The following is a 20,642-nucleotide window of genomic DNA, read 5'->3' on the forward strand; positions in this document are numbered from 1 at the left end:
CGCGGGAGGCAGGGTGGGGGCGAAGACCAGGAAGTAATGCTGGCCGAGGGCACACCAACCAATGGGGGAGCCTCCCAGCGCCCAGAAGCCAAGGGGCCCCCCCGCAAAAGCCCAGGCAGCCCCACACAGAGGAGGCACCGCCGCCGCCGCCGCCGCCGCCGGGGCAGGCCCCCAGACCCAGGGTGGTGAGGGACCGGCCCATCCCTCCCCCGGCCATTGGAGCCTGTTGGCAGCCGGAGCACAGGAAGGATCTGGACAGGGAGCCAGAGCGGCCTGAAAGGCTGAGGGAACTGGGCCAGGATGTAGGGGTTGTCAGGGTCACAAAAGACTGACGCCAAGACTAAGTCCCAGGCACATTTATTATCCTCCAGAACACCAAGGTCTTCCCTTCCCGGGCAGTGCCACGGGAGGGCCAACCTTCAGGAGGCGGCCACGCTGCCACCCGAAGCAGGTCCGTGGGGCGGCAGGGTCATGGGCGGCAGGAACAACGCCTTCAGCTTGCCAGACAGGCTGGCGATCTCAGGATCCTGAGCTTCGTAAGATTTGACCAAGCGGGCAAACTTAAGAACACCTGCAAGGGGAGCAGAACGTCAACCCTCACCCCCAGGGGCTGGAGGAGCCCAGGACAGCAGGAGGGGGCAGCCCGAGTCACTAGCTGCTGCCCACCCCACCCCCCGGCCAGATAGCTAGCTGTCTGCAAAACAAGACTCATGCAGGTCTTTGCCCTGTGTGGTCTGGATCAACCCCTTCCCGGTCTACACTGGACACAACTGGCTGGGATGCAGTGAAAGAAAATATCTCAAAGCAGTGTGTTCACCCCTATCACGTGAACCATTTTAACAATTTAGTCACAAGAGCACAAAGGATGCACATCAACCAGATTGCCAGTCCATAGCCAGGACAGAAGAGAGCTCTGGGCCAGCAGGGCTGAATTAATAAACACCCGGTTCAATAAACTGAACAGCCAACCCCGAGAGATCAGCTGGAACTGCTTGGAGGGGCTGCAGAAAGTTGCTGTCATGCAGACATCTCACTAAAAGCTATCAAAACGGGGTTAGGTTTCAGCTCTGCTGTGACCTGCCAACTTGGTTTACTACTACAGTCTGTTTCCTCATCTTAAAATGGGATAGCAATATAATTAATGGTAACTACACAATGCACTTAAGACTTCACCTGGCTCAAGTTCACAGTAGACCCTGGGTTCTAAGTGCCAATACTGTTAGATTGTGGCTGCCGCCATGTGGCGAGAAAGGGGACGACGGCTCAGGGACGCGACGATCCATCGCCCTCTCCTCCACCCAGGCTACCTTCACTCCCCAGTCCGACCTACCTTCCCCGTCGCAGCTGAAGCCATAGGCTTTGATAACCTCCTGCTGAATCTGCGTGGCCACGGGCAGCACGAATTGCAGCATCTTACCCATGTCGTTGCACGCGTTATCACGAGCCTCGTCCATGCGCACGGCGTTCTCCGGGGCCGAGAACGCTTGGATCACCTCCGCCAGGACCACTGTGCGAAGGATGCAGCCCAGGGCATCGGAACAAAGGGCACAAGGAAGAGGGCAAGGGAATTACTGGCCTGAAGCCGTAATAACCGAATCACTCGGCCCCCAAATCCCCCGCTTTAAGAAGCAAGGACCCCTCTTTGAAGGAGGATGGTACCGCGCGCCCCCAGTTCCCGGCGAATGCAGTCACATCTCTCGCCTGTGATTTCCTGCCCGCACCCTCCTCGGGCAGGAAGCCCACCCGGCAACTACCCACCCGGCAACTAGGAGGATTCTCACCCTTGGCCTGTTCCGCGCTCAAAGCAGCGGCTTGGGCCGAGGCGGACGCCATAGGACAAAAGATGCACGTGCAGCGGCGCCACGGAAACACTCCAGAAAAGCGAACCTTCTCCTAGTGCAGCTTCCCAGGCGGGTGGGGGTGGAAGGGAAGCTGTATCAGCTGAAGCCGGAAGCTTACTGATGGAGTCCCAACCTCCCCGCGCCCTCGGAAACAGGTTGAGACTTCGGATATTTAACTAAGACCAGTCAATCAGACACCAACTCGCTTACACCCCAACTCTTTCTATTGTTGAATACACTCTGGATGAAGGGTTTTCCGGTACAAACCGGAAAACCTGCTGGACAAATTCTAAAAGAGCTGTACACTACGAGAGCACAGCTCTGGCGAGAAGGCGGCATATCCGCAAACTCCACTATTAGTGAGGGTGAGTTCCGACCAGCGTTTCCTAATTCCTATTGCTGTACAAACAACGAGGCACATTGTAACTTTTAGAGGTGAAAACAGAATTCTAAAGAACTCTCTTAAACATTCGTTTCTAGAGTTTGGGAACGTTTGATACGAGTCTATGCAAATTACTTGATGCCGATTGGCTGAGAGCGAAGCCAGTCACTCCCCTTTTTAAGAACCAAGACGGGGCCTCGCGGCAGTGAAGACTTGACGCTAAAGCGGCTTTCGCGCTCTCCTAAAATGGCCTGGTGTAGGGGTGTGCAGTAACGCCCTATAATTTCCCTTCCCTTCAGGGCGTTAGAAATTGTCACCCACTCCCTCCTCAAATCTTAGAGCGCTTAAGACTTCGGGTTCCAATTGCTTTAACCTATTGCAGCCACGCCCCCGACCCTCCAATTCATCAGTTTCTAACTCTTCTACGTTAAGAATTCAGGTCTCTGGCGGCTCCTAGCTGCGGGCACGGTGACAGAAACCCGTCTAAGCGGTTTCCTGGAGCAAGTCAGGGGCTTGCCTGTCGTAGGCCATCAGCTTCGTGACTGCCCACCATTGGAAGGATGGGACTCCACTCCAGCGGAGCCAGGTCTCCAAGGCCCTGGGCTCTTCCAGCTCCCCTCTCCAACTCTCCGGGGTCTCTATCCACTTCCGGACTAGCCTCCGGTAGTCCGGTAGCTTTCTCTCTAGGCGCTGGGCCGCCGCTGCCCAGAGACCCACATCACCACCCCGGCCCCCCATACCCCACAAAGAAACAGCCACAGCCATCTTCCTGGGGAGTCGTGAGGATGTTTTTGTTTGGTTGGTTTTGTTTGGGATATTTTTTAAAGAGCATCATATAGATATTTATATATATAAATTATTAATGTGGGGGAGGGGCAGGGGCATACATCGCAGTGGGAGCGCGCACACGGGGACTGGGGAGGGGCAGGGCGGCACACGATGCTACGCAAAACAGCCACATCTAACAGATGAAATAATCACACCAACGGGGTGGGGGAGGGGCGGTGGCCGCGGGGACGGGGGCGGGGGCGGGGAGGGGGGGGAAAGCCGGGGGACAAGGGAGAGGGAGCGGTCCAAGAAACTGTGCGCTTTCTGCCCCCACCCCCTCCACCTCCCCACCTCCGCACGCACATCACAGGAGCCTTGGCCTTCCATCTGTCCCTTCCTTCCTCCCTCTAGCCCAGAAGCCCCAGGCCCTGGGGCTGAGCAGCACCCCCTCTCGGCTGGGTGGCAGGCGGGGAGGGAGGCCTCCAGAGTCCAGATGCAGGGGCCGCGGGTGCTCTCTTGGTCGCAGGTTCTACAGCGGCTTGTCGCTTTCCTTCTTCAGGTGACTGGGGGAAGAGGGGGTGCAGAACAGGGCCTGAGAGACTGAGACCCATCCTGACCCGACCTCTCTCACAGAGGATGGTGGGGGAGGGGTTCCCTGCCTCGGGGGCCTCACCCCATCCCAGACAGGCTAAGTAGCATCCCATTGGCCTGGCCTAGGGTGCCCTGTGGTACCTGTAGTAATCCTCCTGGGCAGGCAGCGGCACACTGTGCAGTGGGTGATGGGCGTGCAGCCACTGCTGCTGCTCCAGTGCCAAGCGCTGCAGCTCAGCGGACTGCGCGTGCATGGCCTGCAGCTGGTGAGCTGCTGACATTGGGGCAGAGAGGGAGGCTGGCAGGTCCCGGTAAGGAGCAGCTGTGGGCAGGAAGGGCAGGGGGCACATGACCGGCAGGGCCAGGAGGTAGCTGGCCCCTTGACACACAGAGGAAACAGACACTAAACAACTTATGTGACAGCCAGTCCTGCAGGAGCCCTTAGCCTGGCCCTAACCCTGCGCCCCTCTTGAGCAGGGCCTCAGCTCTCCTATTCCCATTCCCAGCTCCTCTGGACACCGCCTCACCTCTCCCCAAGTCCAGCAAGGCCAGTCCCACCGGCTAATTCCCTCCTTTCTGCCCTTCACTCAGAAATCCCCCCCACCCCCAACCCCCATCCTTACCAAAGAGCTGGTGACGAAGAACTTCGTTCTCGTGCAGAGGGTGAGGAAGAAGGGGGTTGGGGAGGGTCCCAGCTGGGTAGGGGATCCGGGTAAGGTGAGACCCTGAGGCCAGGGGGTCAATGAGAGGGTGCACCGAGGCAGAGGCTGGAGGGTAGAGAAGAGGAAGGTGTCACGAGAAGGCAAGTTTGGGGAAAACCATGCACTTGGGAGGGAAGGGATCCACACCTGGCAAGAGGGGTGGACATTCGAACACAGGGAGATCCAGGGCATTAAGGAGGCACCAAGGAGGAACCAGGGGCCTGGGAGATGGACAGGGCAAGACCCTACTGGAGTCAGGATGCAGGGATGGCAGGTGTCAGAGGGATCTGAGGAACAGGAAAAGGGGGGTGGGCTGCTTAGAGAAGGTGGAAGAGGACACAAAGTTTAGAAAACGAGACAGGGAGAGGAGAGCTTAAGAGAGAGAAAGCAACGGAGCCTGGAATGAATGTGACTCTGAGGCTAGATGGAGCAATGTTCTGATGAAAAGAGGTACTGTGAGGCGTTCCCGTCGTGGCTCAGTGGTGAACGAATCTGACTAAGAACCATAAGGTTGCAGGTTCGATCCCTGGCCTTGCTCAGTGGGGTAAGGATCTGGCGTTGCCATGAGCTGTGGTGTAGGTCGCAGATGTGGCTCAGATCCCGCGTTGCTGTGGCCCTGGTGTAGGCCGGTGGCTCCAGCTCCAATTGGACCCCTAGCCTGGGCACCTCCATGTGCCTCGGGAGCGGCCCTAGAAAAGGTGAAAAGACAAAAAAAAAAAAAAAAAAAGAAGTACTATGAGAGAACAGTGAGAGAAGCTCACTGTCACCTATGATCCCACAACCAGAGCTATAGGACTCTTTCTGGAAGGTCACGGATCTTAAAGTGGAGAAGAACAGGAAACACGTCAGCCAGGAGACAATGGCAAGAAACAACCAGAGTTGAATCCAAGGTTTCAAGAAGATAGTTCTGTGAAGGGCTCAGGCTCAGGCCTCAAGGTCATGCTCCCTTAAAGGTTTCCACCTTGGGTCTCTGGGGGGTGGGTGGCAGACCTGAAGAGGACTGGGGTGTAGGGTAGGGTCTTCGTAGCACCACTAAGACAGGAGGAGACAGGCCGGGGAGGCAAGGACAGGGGCAGCCGTCTCAGGAGAGAGGCTTGTGCCAGAGGTGGGGAGGGACATCCCCGCCTGAGGAACAGAAGGGCCCCATCACTTGCCAAGGGGCAAGGTGGCCTCACAGGGCCAGGGCCAGGGAACTGGAGCCTCACCTGCGTGGATGGCATCCTGCTGGTGGAGGTGCAGGTGAGAGTGGATGTGGGAGTGCTGGTGGTGATGGGGGGTCACATTAAGCATCTGCAGCCGGGCCAGCGGGTCGTTGCCCAGGGCGGCTACCCTTTCCGCGTGCTGCCTCTCAGCTGCCAGACGCTCAGCGTAGGACATGTCAGGGCGCAGGGCTGGCCCAGCTGCGAGCGCTAGACGTTCTCTCTCCAGCGGCCCCAGACTCGGATGGAAGGGGAAAGGGTGCAAGCCAGGTGGACCAGGCTGCAGAGCCAGGCCCCCGTGTCGGGGGAAGGGATCCAGGCCTGGCCCAGGGACCCCGTGTAGGGGTTCCAGCTCACTGGGCTTCACCTCGAAGCCAGGCTTGAGGCGGTCGCGCAGATCTCGTTCACGGGCTTCCCGCTCCCTCTCCCGGGCCGCTGGGTCACTGCTGTACAGGGCCGGGACATTGTAACCCAGGAGCCCCGGGTCCACTGCCCCCAGGGGCACGTAGAATGGATGGTTGCGATTGCCAGGAGACATGACGTGGGGCCGGGCGTATTCACTGAGGGTGCGCAGGGCTGGAGTGTCGGGACCCAGGTAGGGGGGCACTGTAGCCACAGCACTGCCCGGCTCAAATGGAGGGCGATGGGGTACCGGGCCGAGAGATGGGCATTCCACTGGAGCACGGCCCTCCTGAGCCAACTTCTGTTGGATAGAGGGAGCATCGGGGTCAAAAGGGCAGGTGGGGAAGAGATGGCTGGTCCTGACCCTCAGCTGACCACTTGTCTCAGGCTAAAGCCTCAACTTGTAACTCAGACTACCAGGGACTCCCCAGACTCCTTCCCTTCCTACGTAGGACAGTGGCCCTTCCTATGGTCCACAGGTACTCTGACCTGAGCGTACCGTCCCCCCAATCCCGGGATGCAACTCCTCCCACTGGAATCCCTGGGTCTCCATCTCCCGGGCTGCTGCAATAGTTCCTCCTCTCCGACAGGGCGGCGCATGACCACCCCGCCCGGAGGCTGCTCGCGCCGCGCAGAGGGCGGGCCACGCGTGCGCTGACGCACTCACCACGCTGCGCTCCAGCTCGCGTTCCTTCTCGCGCTCACGTTCCTTCTCGCGTTCCCGCTCGCGCTCGCGCTCCTTTTCCTCGCGAGCGCGCTGCTCGGCCTCGCGCCGCACCTTCTCCACCAGGTCGGCTCGCTTCTTGGCCAGCTTGGAGCCCTCTAGCGGCACGAAGTACAGGTCGCTGCGCGCGCACGAGTTAAAGCCGCGGTCCAGGTGTTTGTTGAACCTGCCGGGCGCGGAAGCGGCGCGCGCTCAGCTCCTGCGAGCGGCCCCGCTTGGAATCGGCGGGTGCGGGCTGCCTGGGCGAGGCCAGGGCCAGGGGTACTTTCAAAAGCGCCACACGAACGCAAGGCCCCTCCCGCACCCGCAGCATCCCGCCCTGGTGCTCACCTGGCCGACTGGCTGGCGTGGCTGGGCACGTCTACCACTTTGGGAGGGGGTGAGGGGCTGCGGGCCGGGGGCGCTGGGCTCTCGGGGGTCTCATACTCTTCGGCGGGTTCCTGTTTGATCTGCGTGGCGCTCAGGGGTGGCCCTGAGGCGGGGGCCGCAGTGGGTGGTGGCAGAGATGACAGGCCCGAGGGTCCCGCAGGTGGTAGTGGCCCGGGCCCCACGGCGGGTGAGCCCGGCTTGAAGGTCCCTGGGCCTGCGGGCGGCGAGGCGCCTCGATAGCCCGGCGGGGTCGCGGTTCGGAAGGAGGGCGGCGACCCCGGCTTGTACCCGGGTGGGGTAGCGGTCTTGTAGGCCCCTGGGGATGGGGCTCTCTTGCCATACGGTGGGGGCCCGGGTGGGGAGGCTGTTTTGTAGCCTGCTGGGGAGGAAGCCACTGTGGCAATGACCGTGGAAAGTGTGGCTGAGGAGGTGGTGACCGGAGGCACGGATGGGAAGGGGTAGGGCGCCCCTTGGGGGCCCTGGGAAGGAGACGGGTGGGAACATGGGTAGGACCCTTGAGAGGAGGAAGAGGAATTGGAAGAGGAAGAGGCTGGGGGGCCATTGGGGCCTGCTTGGCTGTAGGACACCTGGCTATGAGGTGGGGGCAGGTGTGCTGGCCCTGGCGGGTAGGGCCTCAGAGACCCCAGGGAGGGAGACATGGCATAAGGGTGTGCATGGTGGGAGCTATTGCTCTCCAGGGAGTGAGGATACGCTCCGGGTGGAGGGGGACCAGAGCTCCCATGATGTTGTTGCTGTTGCTGTTGCTGCTGCTGCTGCTGCTGTTGCTGGTGGTGATGGTGATGTGCTGGGGCTGGTGGGTGAGCAGTGGACTGGCCTCCAGCAGAAGGAGGGAAGGGGCCTGGGTGGGCATTGCTGTTGGCTAAGAGGCGGCCGTAGGGAGGAGGTGGGGGAGGACCCTGGCTCCACACAGCTTGGGATGGGAGAGAAGGCTGAGTATACTTGGGTGGCTGATTGGAGACAGAGAGGCTGGTTGGGGGAGGGAAGGAGTGGGGATAACTGGGCAGTGCCTGGGAAGCTGGGTACTGGGAGACAGAGGCAGAACTGGAAGAGGAGGCTGCTGCGGAGCTACCGGAAGATGAATAAGGATACCTCATTGGAGGGGCTGGGGCAGAGGAGGAGGAAGCAGGGGGCAGAGGGTGGGGTGAGGGAGCAAGAGTAGGGCCCTTCTCTGGGCCAGGAGGAAGTCCACCCATACCCTGCCCCATGGAATGGGGAGAGGGCAGATGCCCAGGTAGCGGCTGGGCCCCCAGGCCAGGAGGAGAGGCTGATGCATTGTTAAGGGGTCTCAGGGCAGGTGGGGGAGGCAGGTTTGGTGTCACATGAGGGAAAGTGGCTGGTGGTGGAGCAGTGGGTAGGTTCCCACCACCAACTGGAGTGTTAGGCGGCTTTGTTGGAGGAGCACCACCAGCCGCGGAGCTCGATATTGAAATGGGGGTGGTGGGAGGGGGGTGCTGCTTACCCCCACTAGGGGCCACCGCTGAAGAAGCAGCCCCTCCCCCTTTGGAACCCATTGGGGGTCCAGATAAAACTCCTCCACCAGTGCCCCCAGGATAGAGCTGTGGATGCGGGGGAGGGGCCCCTGGTGGAGCCTGGAACATTCGCGATGTGGGGGGCTCCATGGGAGCATGATATCCAGTGGGTGTCACAGAAGGATGGGGTTCAAAACCAGGCTCTGGCTGTCGGGGGGTGCTGTCTGGTGGCGGAGGGGAAGGAGGAAAGAGTGGAGGTGGGTGGTAGGGGCGGGCTGGGCCCTGGGACAGGCCAGAAGACGAGTCGGAGTCATTCTCCACACTCCCGGGGCTGTAGATGCTGGGGGACGTGCTTCGGTTGTCCTGGTCGATGTCCCTAGGGTCGCTGCTGCCATCATCATTGAGGCTCCGCCCATCCAAACTATCCAGATCCGAGGGAGACTGCGGCCGAGGGAGCTCCTGCTGTAGAAAAAGAAGGGCCATTTTTCCCTTTTCCTTCTTTGTTTCCCTTGGATTTGGGGCCTCCCTTGAACAAAATAATTTCCCGCTCACAGCACACCACCGTGCTACGAAGTGATGAACACACTTGCCCAATCCCTCCTTGCTGCCATGTCTTCCACTCTTCCCCCATCTCTGCTGCTCCCTGGCAGCAGCCAGAGTTCCCTCCTTGTGAAACCCTGTTCCTTCCTCAAGTGTCCATCTCCAGCACCTTCTCCCCAACCACAACCCAAATCCCTGTCTTCCACCAGCTCATCTGCCATCCTCTCATCTCATCTACCCCTTTAACTAAACATCCCACAAACCACTAGTGCTTCAAAAGACCACTTCTGCATGCTCCTTGTGATCTATTTGTTCCTTCCACTAAGACTTCTCACCCTGGATCTCCTCCCCAGCCTGTGCATGAAACCCAGGACCTGGTAAAGGAGAGGCTAGAATCCCCCACACTCTTCCAGTGCCCTTTGAGCCTTGCCTGGTCATCTGACAGTCTGGCCAAAGCCCTCAAGATCTGACTGACATTATGTTAGGCTACTTTAATAAGCATTAGGATAAGACTTTTCTGTCATTTTCTAGGCAAGATTAAAATAGGAATCATAAGGAGTTCCCATTGTGGCTCAGCAGAAACAAATCTGACTGGCAGGTTCGATCCCTGGCCTCGCTCAGTGAGTTAAGGATCCAGTATTGCCATGAGCTGTGGTGTAGGTCGCAGACACAACCCAGATCCCACGTTTCTCTGGCTGCAGTGTAGGCCGGTGGCTACAGCTCTGATTCGACCCCTAGCCTGGGAACCTCCATATGCCGCAAACAAGGCCCTAAAAATAAAAAAATAAAATAGGAATCATGAACGAAAGGGAATTTGGGGGAAAGAATAGTCAGAAAACGGGTCAGGATGGCTGCAAGTGTCTCCCACCTCAGTTTTGGTCTTTTTTGGTGCATTGGTCTCCTCACTTTCACTCTCTGAGATCTCCTCGCTCCGGCCCTGCTTGCTGACCTTTGGGGTGGAGGCTTCCTCTACCCGGGCCTTCTGTTAGAGAGGAAGAAAATTCCTGTCTTATACCTCCCAAGCTCCACGGGTACCCTCTGCCAGACAGGAAGCTCCCCAACACACACACACCCCGTCAGTCCCGGTGCCCGGGCATCCTGTGGGAGGACCTGGGGACAGAATACCTTGGCCGTCTGCCTAGACTTCTCGGCTTTGCCATCACTGCTGGACGTGCTGACCCCTCCAGGGGAGGCCCGACCCCTTGATCTCAGTTCTTCCCGGGGCCCAGGGGCCTCTTTCTTCCGTCCACTCCTCATTGACATCTGAGGGAGAAGGAAGCAAGCCGATGATGTAGTTTTCTACATTGCACCTCACTTTACCATCTGCCTTATTCCCAGTCTTCCCCTCCAGTGGGTGTCAGAAGGATGGGGTTCAAAGCCAGGCTGTGGCTGTCGGGGGCGGATGGGGGGGTCTGGCGCTGGGAAGGAGGGAGGAAGAGTGGACGTGGGTGGTAGGGGGTGGGCTGGGCTCTGGGACAGGCCAGGAGCTTCCCTGCCCCCCGATCTTTCATGTCTCGTTTTAGTTACTACTCACTGAGTCTTTATTCTGTCGTGTCTTCATTCTTCAGGCTGTGGAGACCCCATTCTCCTCCGCCTGGGCAGCTGAATACAGAAACTTATCTGCTTCACCCTAAGTTCCCCAGAGCTGTGGCCTGGGAAGCAGGAAGCAGGATCTCCAAGTTTCCAGGAGAGGCACCTGGAACTTGCAGGGTCCGTTTTCAGTGAAGCCTGTTGAAAAAAGACCATCAGAGTCTCCAATCTGGGGAACAGAGTCTGAAGAGGATACTACTGTGCCTGTCGAGGGGTTGAGTAAGCAGCTCAGCCACAAGACAGGGCTGGCTTACCCATGGGTGTCCCGTTATGTGTATGTGAGGGACACGCTGCGTGCAAAATTATCTCTTTCGTCCCTTGGGAAGGCAGAAAACTCAGGTGTACCTATGCGCCCCAATTCAGGAGATCACCCTATTTCACCCTTCAGGATGCCTAGGAAATACACGCGTACACATGAATTCCACAGAGCCATATAATGGAGCAAAAAGGAAAGCAGCTGAGGAGTTCCTGTTGTGGCTCAGCAGGTTAAGAACCCAACTAGTATCTATGAGGATGCAGGTTCCATCCCTGGCCTTGCTCAGTGGATTAAAGGATCTGGCATTGCCGAAAGTTGCGTCATCGGTTGAAGATGGGGCTCATATCTAAGTAGCTGAAGTATTAGTTAACTTTTTTTGGGGGTCTTTTTGCTATTATTTCTTTGGGCCGCTCCCACGGCATACTGAGGTTCCCAGGCTAGGGGTCGAATTGGAGCTGTAGCCACCGGCCTAACCAGAGCCATAGCAACGCAGGATCCGAGCCGAGTCTGCAACCTACACCACAGCTCACGGCAACGCTGGATCGTTAACCCACTGAGCAAGGGCAGGGACCGAACCCGCAACCTCATGGTTCCCAGTCGGTTTCGTTAACCACTGAGCCACGACAGGAACTCCAAGAAAAGTAGCTGAAGTATTAGTTAACTTTTTGAGTACCTTCTTTTGGTATTTTTTTTAAGTAACCTTCTCTATTAACTTTATATTCTGATTTTGTTTGTTTGTTTTTTAGGGCCACACCCTCGGCATGTAGAGGTTCCCAGGCTAGGGGTTGAATCAGAGCTACAGTTGCCAGCCTACGCCACCACCACAGCAACATGGGTTCCGAGCCACGTCTGCAACCTACACCACAGCTCATGGCAACACCAGATCCTTACCCCACGGAGCGGGGCTAGGGATCAAACCTGCATCTTCATGGATCCTAATCCAGTTCATTAACCACTGAGCCATGTACTATTTCATTTAATATTTATATCCAACCCTGAGAAGCAGGTATTCTTCCCATTATATAGGTGAGGAAACTGAAGGATCAAAGATGGTGACTATGCCTTGCCCAACTTCATGTGATGAATACTCAGTGAGGAACCAGTGGCAGCTCCAGAATCAAGCCCCATGCTCTTTCTTCAGTACCTATCTATACTCTCATTAGAAGTTGGTGGGGGAGGAGTTCCCGTCGTGGCACAGGGGTTAACGAATCCGACTAGGAACCATGAGGTTGCGGGTTCGGTCCCTGTCCTTGCCCAGTGGGTTAATGATCCGGTGTTGCCGTGAGCTGTGGTGTAGGTTGCAGATGAGGCTCGGATCCTGCGTTGCTGTGGCTCTGGCGTAGGCCGGCGGCTACAGCTCCGATTCGACCCCTAGCCTGGGAACCTCCATATGCTGCAAGAGTGGCCCAAGAAATAGCAAAAAAAAAAAAAGAAAAAAGAAAAAAGAAGTTGGTGGGGGAGTTCCTGTCGTGGCTAAGCAGAAACGAATCTGACTAGCATCCAAAGGGATGCAGATTCGATCCCTGGCCCCGCTGCTCCGTGGGGTAAGGATCCGGTGTTGCCATGGGCTGTGGTGTAGGTCACACATGTGGCTCGGATCTGGCATTGCCGTGGGTGTGGCACAGGCCAGCAGCTATAGCTCTACATTGACGCCTAGTAGCCTGGGAACCTCTATATGCTGTGGGTGCAGAACGAAAAAGACCAGGAAAAAAAAAAAAAAGTTAGTGGGGCGAACTCTCAGAAGGCCTAGATCAGTCCCAGAGATATGAAAAGAAACTTTTCTCACATCAGGGTAGGCGGGAGAACAATGCCCCATTTTACAGTGCAAGGCGCACGGCCCTCCCAGGCCCAAGGCCAAACCTAGGTCTCCCCCCAAGTGCAGAACTTCATTTCTGAGAGTCTCGTAAGACACCCCCCCCCCCCCACTGTGCTTGGGTTCCCTCAGGCTAGAGAAAAAGCCAGGGCTTTCACGTGACTACCCAAATCAGTGAATGTCAGTGAGCACACAAGACAAACTGACAAATGTGTAAGCCTATCCTCCCACCTGGCTGGGACAGGGACTTACCTCCTCTCCGCCGTAGCTGTCTCTTTCTATATATCTGTATCTACATATCAGTAATTTTCAGTTGCACTTGTTTGTATTTCTTGCTAAATGTCATGTCTCTCCATATCACTGACCATAAGAACTTCTGGGAGTAAAAATGATTATCTTCTTACAGTTTTCTTTCCTCCCCGTGGATCTCGTGTACATATGGGTGTTCTGGTCTGTTCTTGTTACTGACCTGCAAACCCACTAACTTCAGCAGGATCTTCCGGAATGAAGCATTGCTGGCCTCGGGGAGCACAGTAGGCTTCCCCACCTATTCGGAGTTAGGGGGCCTCCATAGACAAATGGCCTTTCCACATTCTATAACTTATTTGTCCCAAGGAATACAGAGTAATTACTTCTCTCTCACCTCCACTGAACTCTCCTGAGGCTTGCGGTGAGGGGTGAGACTAACCTTTCCAGGAAACTTAATAACAATTTACTTAAGAGTCACAAAAGAGCTGGGACAGAGCCTCAGGTCTTCTGAACTTAGAGCCCCGTAAACAGGTCATTTCTCTTCCACTACAACTATTTACCACAGTATTGAGCTGTTCGGTACATTGGTTTTCAAATATCGTCAACCCTCCAAAACCCTAAAGAACAAAACCCAACATAACCAAAGGGGAAAATAATCCCAACAAAAGTACAACAGAAAAAACTGTGCCTCATGTGTCTCTGCCAGCTCGTCTAAAGGCAGGTGCTCATCCCTCCTTCCTATCCCAGAACTTGTTCACTGTCGGTGAGAGTTATGGGATCCAAAAGGCCAGAGGAAAGCAGCAAAATGTTCTTGAAGAACAGAGAAAGCCTGGTGTGCCCCCGCCCCCACCCTAACTTTTTTAATCAGCTGGAATCTGATAAAATTAGCAATGAGGAGCTCTGAAGGAGAAAAGCACTCATAAAAGGTAGGTGACCCTGGGGATAAGGAGTGGCAGGAGCGAGAAAGAGGTAGGGTTGGGTTGCACGGACCTTCCTGAACCTGGAGCATATTTCAGCACCAACAAGCTGCGCTAAGAGTAGCTCAGATTCCTTCTCCGATTTATAAAGCACCTACTATGTATCTGCAAAACACTAAGCCTAGGCACCAAAGATAGGGAAATAGTCTCAAAGTAAGAACAGGAAAAGAAATTAAGGGAGCAATATGAGGAAGATATCAGAAAGACTGCATTATATCCAAGGCACAAGGATTTCCAGGATGGGCTTGCAGGGTAAATTTCAAGACCACTGGCCCAGCCCCCACCATCATTCCAAACCTGCCAGACTAACAAACCAGTCCAAAGTAACTCCTAGATAACAATGTAGCCCAGGCCAGCAGATAACAAGGCATTGGCCTAAGCCTTAGAATCTACAGTTGTCAGCGGGGCCTCAGATATCATCTTATCTACAACCCCTTCATCGGACAATGAAGCCAAGGCTCAAAGGGAAGTGACTTGCCCAAGGTCACAGTTAGTAGGTACAGCCAGGACTAGACCCAGGTCTCCAGGCTCCTGTTCTGGAATATTTCCACTGCACCAGGCTGTTTTACAGCCCTCTCCCCTGGGGGACCCTCACCTGGGAGGCGCGTGGAGAGCCCAGCCATCCCTACAAGTTCAGAGAAACGGAAGGTTGGAGGTCAGATGAGCGAAGGTGTTACTGTGGGGAAGAGTCTGGGACAGAGGAAAAGGGATACTTGGGCATGAAGACTCAAGGTGAAGAAAATGGAAGAATATCTGTGCAAAGAAGCAACAAGACCATCCAAAAACTTCCTAATAACAAGGGAGATAGAGGCCAGCAAGAACTGCCAAAAGATGGTATAACTTGGAACAGGAGCATTCCCATCCTCCCACCATGCCTAAGGGGAGGGACCTGGAGAAACACCTACCACCTGCAAGTAACATGTCTACCTGTTCCAAAGACTGCTGGGTGGACACGGTGGACCCTTGGGGAAACTCCTCTCCACCAGCAGCACCCGAAACATCCTTCAGAATCCAGCCGAGCGTCCCAAGGACATAGCCAGAGGCTGAAAGGCCCAGTGGAGATGCAGAACCCCCATCTATTGGACATCCCACTGGGTCACTGCCATGGCAACGAAGAGGCAGAACTTGCCCCTCAAGAGTCTGTCCCAGGGGTCCATCTACCAGTCACTCCCCCTCCAGTTGCCAAAGCAACTCCTGTCCTCCTACAGCACCCTCAGGGAAGGGAGCTTAAGAGTACCTACCCCGGCAGAAAAAAAGTCTACGCACAAAGGGAAATCTCGGAGCACAAAACACTAATGAAGATCCACCCACCGCTTAAGGAAACCACAGCTAGAGGCGCAGGGGTGTTCTGGGGGTTTGAGGGTGGGGGTCACGACTTGTTTGGTGTGCCTGTAAGATTGCCCAAATGCTCCCCTCTTTTTCCACCCTCCCGGAAACCCTTCCTCCCTAAACTCTCCCTTCAGTGTTCGCATCTTCCTCATCAGTTGCGGGAGGACCCACACTACCGGGCCCTAGCGTGCCCCTCTCCAAGAAGCACCTATGTCTGGGATTGCAAAAACAAGGTCAGAGGTGACCTGGAGTAGAGGAAAGAAAATTGAGTCACAAAGGCATCGCCTTCCCACTTCCACTCGGGAGCACCTCCCCTTCTTTTCAAGGGTGGCCCTCTCCTCGGCCATCTCTGAGCCCCCCTCAGTTCCATTCTCCTCCCTCATCAGCTACAATCCCTCTCTTTCCACCTACCACACCCCTTCCCCATTTCCCACCTCCCTTCTATACCTAGCACCCCGAACCCCAGGATCTGAAACCGGGTTCTGGGCCTTTGAGGCTTTTCCTGGAGTCCTCCTGCCCCACCTCGTTGCCATCTCTCCATTCCTTTTTGCCTTCGCCCCGAGGACCCCCTGACGGGCATCCCGGTTTTCCTGCGCCAACCCTCCACCTCGGGGGTTCCTCTTTAGGTCCCGGGATTCTGGCCACACTCCCGCCCCACCAGCCCTCCTCCTGTGACCCTCCCACCTCCCCCCACCTTCCTGATCCTCCGGGCGTCCAGGCCCCCATCCCTCCTCCGGGGCCGGCCCCACCCCCTGAGCCCCCAGTCTCAGGCCAGCCAGGGCCCGCAGTAGGGGACCAGATCGGGGAAAAATAACAAATGGAGGCGGCGGCGGCAGGAGGGGGAACTGGGAGGGGTGGGGGTGGGGAGCCGCGGGCCAGAACCCGGGCGAGCGCAAGGCCCGGGCGGCAGCAGATCTTACCTGTTTGTAGCTCGGGACGGCTGGCTGGCTCCGAACGGGATTTGGGGCTCCGGCGCCTCTGGGGGGCGGCGGCGGCCGCTCCCCCGCCCCCCTCTCTTTCCGGCTTCAGTCGCCGCCGCGACGGCGGCGGCGGCGGCCCCGACCCCCCCGGAGGGCGGCCCCCATCCTCCCTCTTCCCCCACCTGGCCCCGATCGCCCGCCGGCCCCCGAAGCAAATCCCAGTCCCCGCTCTAGTTCTGCCCCTCCCCAGGCCCGCCGCCTACCCCGGCTGCCCAGAACGTCCGGGCCGCGCCGCCCGCCCGCCCCCGCGGCCAGGCCGGCCCTCCGCGCGGCTCCGACCCGCTGCCTCCCGCCAGCCGCCCGCGCCCGCCCCGCGCAGCCCGCACTTGCGCGATCCCCGGCCCCCTAGGCGGCCTCCGCCCGCGGCCCCCGCCCCTTCCCGGGCGGTCTTCTTCCTCGCCCCCTCCTGGCTCCTCCCTGAGGCCGGCGGTCCCCCAGAAACGGGTCCCGGCCCGAGGCCCCGGCCCGACGCGGGGCTGCGGGCGGGCGGGCTGGGCGGCGCGTCCGGCGACTCGCACAGGAAAGCGGACGGCGAAGGGAGGGAGCCTGGGAGAGGGGGATGGGAGAAGGGAGGAAGAGGGAGAAGGAGGGAGCGCGGAGGAACGGAGGAGAGAGGGGCAGGGAGGGAGCCGCGAGGGAGGGAGCGCGAGGCGAGCGGCGAGGAGGGGCGGAGAGGGGGATCGGAAAGGGGGAGGCGCCGCGCGAGTTGGCCAAGACCGAGGCCGAGGGGGCCGGGGCGCGGGGAGGGGTTCGCCGTGGCGGAATGCGGGGAGCCCGCGGGCCTGGCGCGGGAGCGGGCTGGGTAGGAGGAGCCGTGGGTTGTAGGGGCAGAGATGGGGGAGGCTGGAGAAGTTTGGGGGCCCAGGGCTGTGTGGCAGAGGCAAGGGGGGAGGTTGTGGGTATGTAGCAGAGATGGGGTAATGGGGTTAGGTTGGGGCGAGACAGAGCTTCCTGGGGACAATGAGATGTGTGACAGGGGAGGTGAAAGAAGCTTGGGGTGATAGTGTCTGGCAGACACCTAGCGTAGCAGGAAAGGTTTGGGAGGCAATCGTGCAAAGGGGCTGGAAGTTTGGGGGTCATAAGGAGGGGAAGATATTGAAAAGATGGAGACATATACAGGAGAACGGGATTTCTGGAGGAGAGTGAAGAGTTTGGGGGTGACTGGTGTTGACAAAGGGATGGGGAAGGTAAGAAGTTGGGGGAATGACAAACCTAGTGATGTCATGGGGAAAGAGAAAGCAAAGCTAGAAGAACCTTAAGAAAGGATGAAGGAGGTGGGGCCAGGTGCATATTCGAGGAGGACTGGGTTCTGGGTGGGAAGAGAAAGTGGGGGACAGGGACGGCTGGGTTCTGGGGGTGGGGGGTTCCAAAAGAGTGGAGGAGGGTGTCTGTGGGCAAGACAGGGTGGACAGAATGGGGCCAAAGTGGAGGGGGGTGTAAAGAAGATTAGGAGGAAATGTAAGCTAGACTAGCCCTTCGGTGATAAGACGGAGGAAGGGAGGTCCATGCCGGGAAGGACCTGTTAGTGGAGATGGGAGGGGAAAGCCAAAGGAAACGGTAGAAATGGGGGAGGACAAGCCCCCAGGAGGGAAGGGGACACCATCCTCAGGCCCACTGGCTGGTGATAACTCTGTTTTCCTTCGCACGTCTGTCCGAAGTCATCACTCGTGGTACTTTGGGCCACCGGGAAGAGGTGGGTGGGGAGGAGGCTCCACATGGAGACAACCCCAGGTGCCCTGGTTCCCCAATCCCAGTCCTTCTAAGGTGGGGACAGTCCCACCACGGACTGCTCTCCACGCTTCCTGTGGCTCTGACAGTCCCCAGCCATTCCCACTTTTCAGCCATGAGGCCAGCACCCCCAGACCACCCCCAGTGTCTACTGGGCTCTCTCCCTGCCTCACACCAAGCAGCAACATCTCCCCGGACAAAGGACACCAAGATGCTGGGTGATTTTTGGCAGCAGAGATTGGGAAGGCCAGAGAATGGGAGGGAGGCAGGCTGGGAAACGGGAAGAGCTGGAGCCGGAGTCTGGATTGGGAGCCCTCAGCAGCACTCCAGGTTTGGGGTGGGGGCGGGGTATGTGTGTCGCCAGGCCAGCTAGAAGCCAAGAGTGGGCCCTGAAGGCAGGATCCCACCAGCCTTCTGGAAAGGGCTCTGTAGCAACAAGTAGATTTTGCCTCATATTTCCCTGGGCCAGGCTCAGCCAAGTTCTTGGAATACCCAAAAGCTCTCGATGGATTCTGTAGCACTGGGGAACCTGAGCAGGAAGGCTTCCTTGGACTAGGAATGAATCACCACTCTTCTGCCTCTAGAATTAGTTGGCACTCATTTTATTACCCCAGGCCCACCTTCCTAATCCATTTCCAGAGGGCCCCACCCCAGCCGCTGCCCACTCCCTTCCCCAGTGCCCTAGGAGAGCCCGCTTCTTCCCAACTCCCAACTTCGTTCCTAGACTCCCCCCCCCATTGCATTTCCTCTCTGTCTGCAAGCTTGGTTCAGTCCCCCACTGGGCTCAGGCCCAGGCCCTTCCCAACTCCCTTCCAGGCTGAGTTCTTCTCCCTCCTTTTTTTTAACCACTAAGGGATGGGCTAGGGTGGTGACACATCTGAGCCTAAAAGAAAAACTTAGGGAGTTCCTGTTGTGGCACATCGGAAACCAATCCAGCGGGTAACCATGAGGTTGCAAGTTTGATCCCTGGCCTTGCCCAGGGGGTTAAGGATCCGGCGTTGCCATGAGCTGCGGTGTAGGTCGCAGACATGGCTCGGATCCTGCGTTGTGGCTGTGGTGTAGACCAGCAGCTGTAGGTCTGATTTGACCCCTAGCCTGGGAACCTCCATATGCTGTGGGTGCAGCCTTAAAAAGTTTTAAAAAAGGAAAGAAAAAAAGAAAAAAGAACAACTTTGGCATTTGTAGGAACAGGGGATGGGGAGAATGAGAAAAGAAGCCAGGGGCTGTCCCCTCCATTACCTCCCCTACCTGAGGGGTGGGCTGCAACTCAGCCTCAGGGAGCATCACACATCCACCCACCATCCCTCACCCCAGCTCCCTCTCTGGCCCCAGCCCCCACGATCCACCCACCCGTCTCCAGGCAACAGCACAAAAGGAAAGTGGAGAGAGGGGCCTGGGAGGCCCAGGCAGAGCTGGCTGTAACCCAATCCAACCCAGTACCTGAGGGGTTGGGGGGAACCAGAAGGTGACCTAGCCAGTGTGCCCCAAAGGAAACAGAAAGGGGCGCCAGGAGACGGCAGAGAAGAGAAAGCTGAGCTGCCCACACTGGAATGAAGAGGCGCAGAGGACAGGGAGCGAGAAGCCCTCTGAACTGAAAATGGGTGAGTTGTCAGTTGACTCTCACAGGAAGGAGAAGAGCAGAGAACCGGGTCCTGACCATAGAGAACTGGAATCTGGAATCGTCTTCCAGTCCTCGGGCTGAGCAGGACGGCAGAGGGGGTCCAGGACCAGAACTCAGAGTAGAAACAGAGAGGGAGCCCCCCAGAGGAAGCCACCTCAAAATTCCTCCCACCTCGGACCCTGGGGGCAGAGGGCTATCCTGCAGAACCTCCACTCCCCTCTAGTGACCGCAGACCTCTCCATGGCCCCTGGCGTGTGAGGGGGCTTCTCCCCCTGGGTGGTTCCTGGATTCCCATCTCAAGGCTGGAGCGCCCCTGGAGCTGAAGAATCGTAATGAGTCTCTGGCCACATACTGGCACCCTCCTCACAGGCGCACCCAGCCAGGGGTCTGCTGAGCACTCCAGGTCCTGAACCTCCAGTTTACTGGAAGGCCAGGTTTCCTCAAGCCTCCTCTGTACCCCCATTCTTCCCTCCCCCAATCCTCAGCTTGCAGGAGCAGTGCTGTTCTATCCCAGAAGCAGCCAGGACTTTGTCTGGGAGAGGCCCAGTGTGGGAACCGCTGCAGCCCACGGCTTTATTCTTTCTTTGGTCAAGGCCCTTGGTGAATCCCTTTCTCCAAAAAATGCATACATGCACAATTTTTGGTACTTCTAGGAATTCTTGGACCTCAGAATAAGAACCTATAAATCGGAGTTCCCGTTGTGGCTCAACGGGTTAAGAATTCGACTAGTTTCCAAGAGGATACAGGTTTGATCCCTGTACCTGCTCAGTGGGTTAAGGAGCCGGCCTTGCTGTGAGCTGCGGTGGCTGTGGCTGTGGTGTAGGCTGGCAGCTGCACCTCCAATTCTACCCCTACCCCAGGAACATGCTCTGAGTGCAGCCCTAGAGAGGAAGCAAAACAAAACCCTAATTCACCTGGCTCCTGGAGCTAGCCTTGCTGCTGAGAAGGCAGGGCAACGACCGTGTGCTCCGCCCCCCCCACCCGCCAGGCAATGCTATCGTCCTGGCCATATTTGTTCGGTTTCTCCTTCTTGCTATGCCCTCTGCAGCTCTGCTAACCAGTTTCACCAACTTCCAGGAGCTCCACCTTCTC

The 20,642-nt window shown here is 57.5% G+C and overlaps 2 protein-coding genes and 1 non-coding gene across 4 annotated transcripts; all 3 read right to left on the reverse strand.

Annotated features, from left to right (window-relative positions):
* Positions 1-341: 341 nt before the first annotated feature.
* Positions 342-2,139, reverse strand: C5H12orf57 (chromosome 5 C12orf57 homolog). The gene is given in 3 exon segments (NM_001243445.1): positions 342-571; positions 1,331-1,507; positions 1,782-2,139. Coding segments are annotated over 3 exon segments (381 nt in total). The 5' UTR covers positions 1,834-2,139; the 3' UTR covers positions 342-419.
* LOC146403434 (U7 small nuclear RNA) lies at positions 2,089-2,149 on the reverse strand. The gene has a single exon (XR_014804666.1). It is a non-coding gene; the product is annotated as a U7 small nuclear RNA (small nuclear RNA).
* An 840-nt stretch (positions 2,150-2,989) lies between these two features.
* Positions 2,990-16,223, reverse strand: ATN1 (atrophin 1). Of its 2 annotated transcripts, none has more exons than XM_005652594.4 (10): positions 16,142-16,223; positions 10,542-10,735; positions 10,133-10,270; positions 9,876-9,989; positions 6,939-8,926; positions 6,552-6,774; positions 5,489-6,185; positions 4,206-4,349; positions 3,724-3,904; positions 2,990-3,554 (listed from the first exon to the last, which is right to left on the reverse strand). In XM_005652594.4, the coding sequence occupies exons 2-10, from the start codon at positions 10,566-10,568 to the stop codon at positions 3,521-3,523; spliced, it is 3,546 nt and encodes a 1,181-aa protein (XP_005652651.2). In that variant the 5' UTR covers positions 10,569-10,735; positions 16,142-16,223; the 3' UTR covers positions 2,990-3,520. The 2 variants fall into 2 exon arrangements, with proteins under 2 accessions (XP_005652651.2, XP_003126588.3); XM_003126540.6 differs by having other exon boundaries at positions 6,939-8,929.
* Positions 16,224-20,642: the final 4,419 nt, after the last annotated feature.

Source organism: Sus scrofa, chromosome 5 (assembly GCF_054392235.1).
Source record: "Sus scrofa isolate SSC_HxYL_T2T_F1_AM1 chromosome 5, Sscrofa_HxYL_maternal_Yorkshire_Landrace_v2.0, whole genome shotgun sequence".
NCBI lineage: Eukaryota > Metazoa > Chordata > Mammalia > Artiodactyla > Suidae > Sus > Sus scrofa.

Excerpts from the sequence above, each read along its gene's own strand:
- ATN1 (XM_003126540.6), bottom strand. The coding sequence starts at position 10,568 with ATGAAGACACGACAGAATAAAGACTCA. Across the intron at positions 10,271-10,541 it reads CACGACAGAATAAAGACTCA|ATGTCAATGAGGAGTGGACG; the intron begins GTGAGTAGTAAC and ends CTTCTCCCTCAG. Across the intron at positions 3,905-4,205 it reads TCTTCGTCACCAGCTCTTTG|CTGCTCCTTACCGGGACCTG; the intron begins GTAAGGATGGGG and ends TCCTGCCCACAG.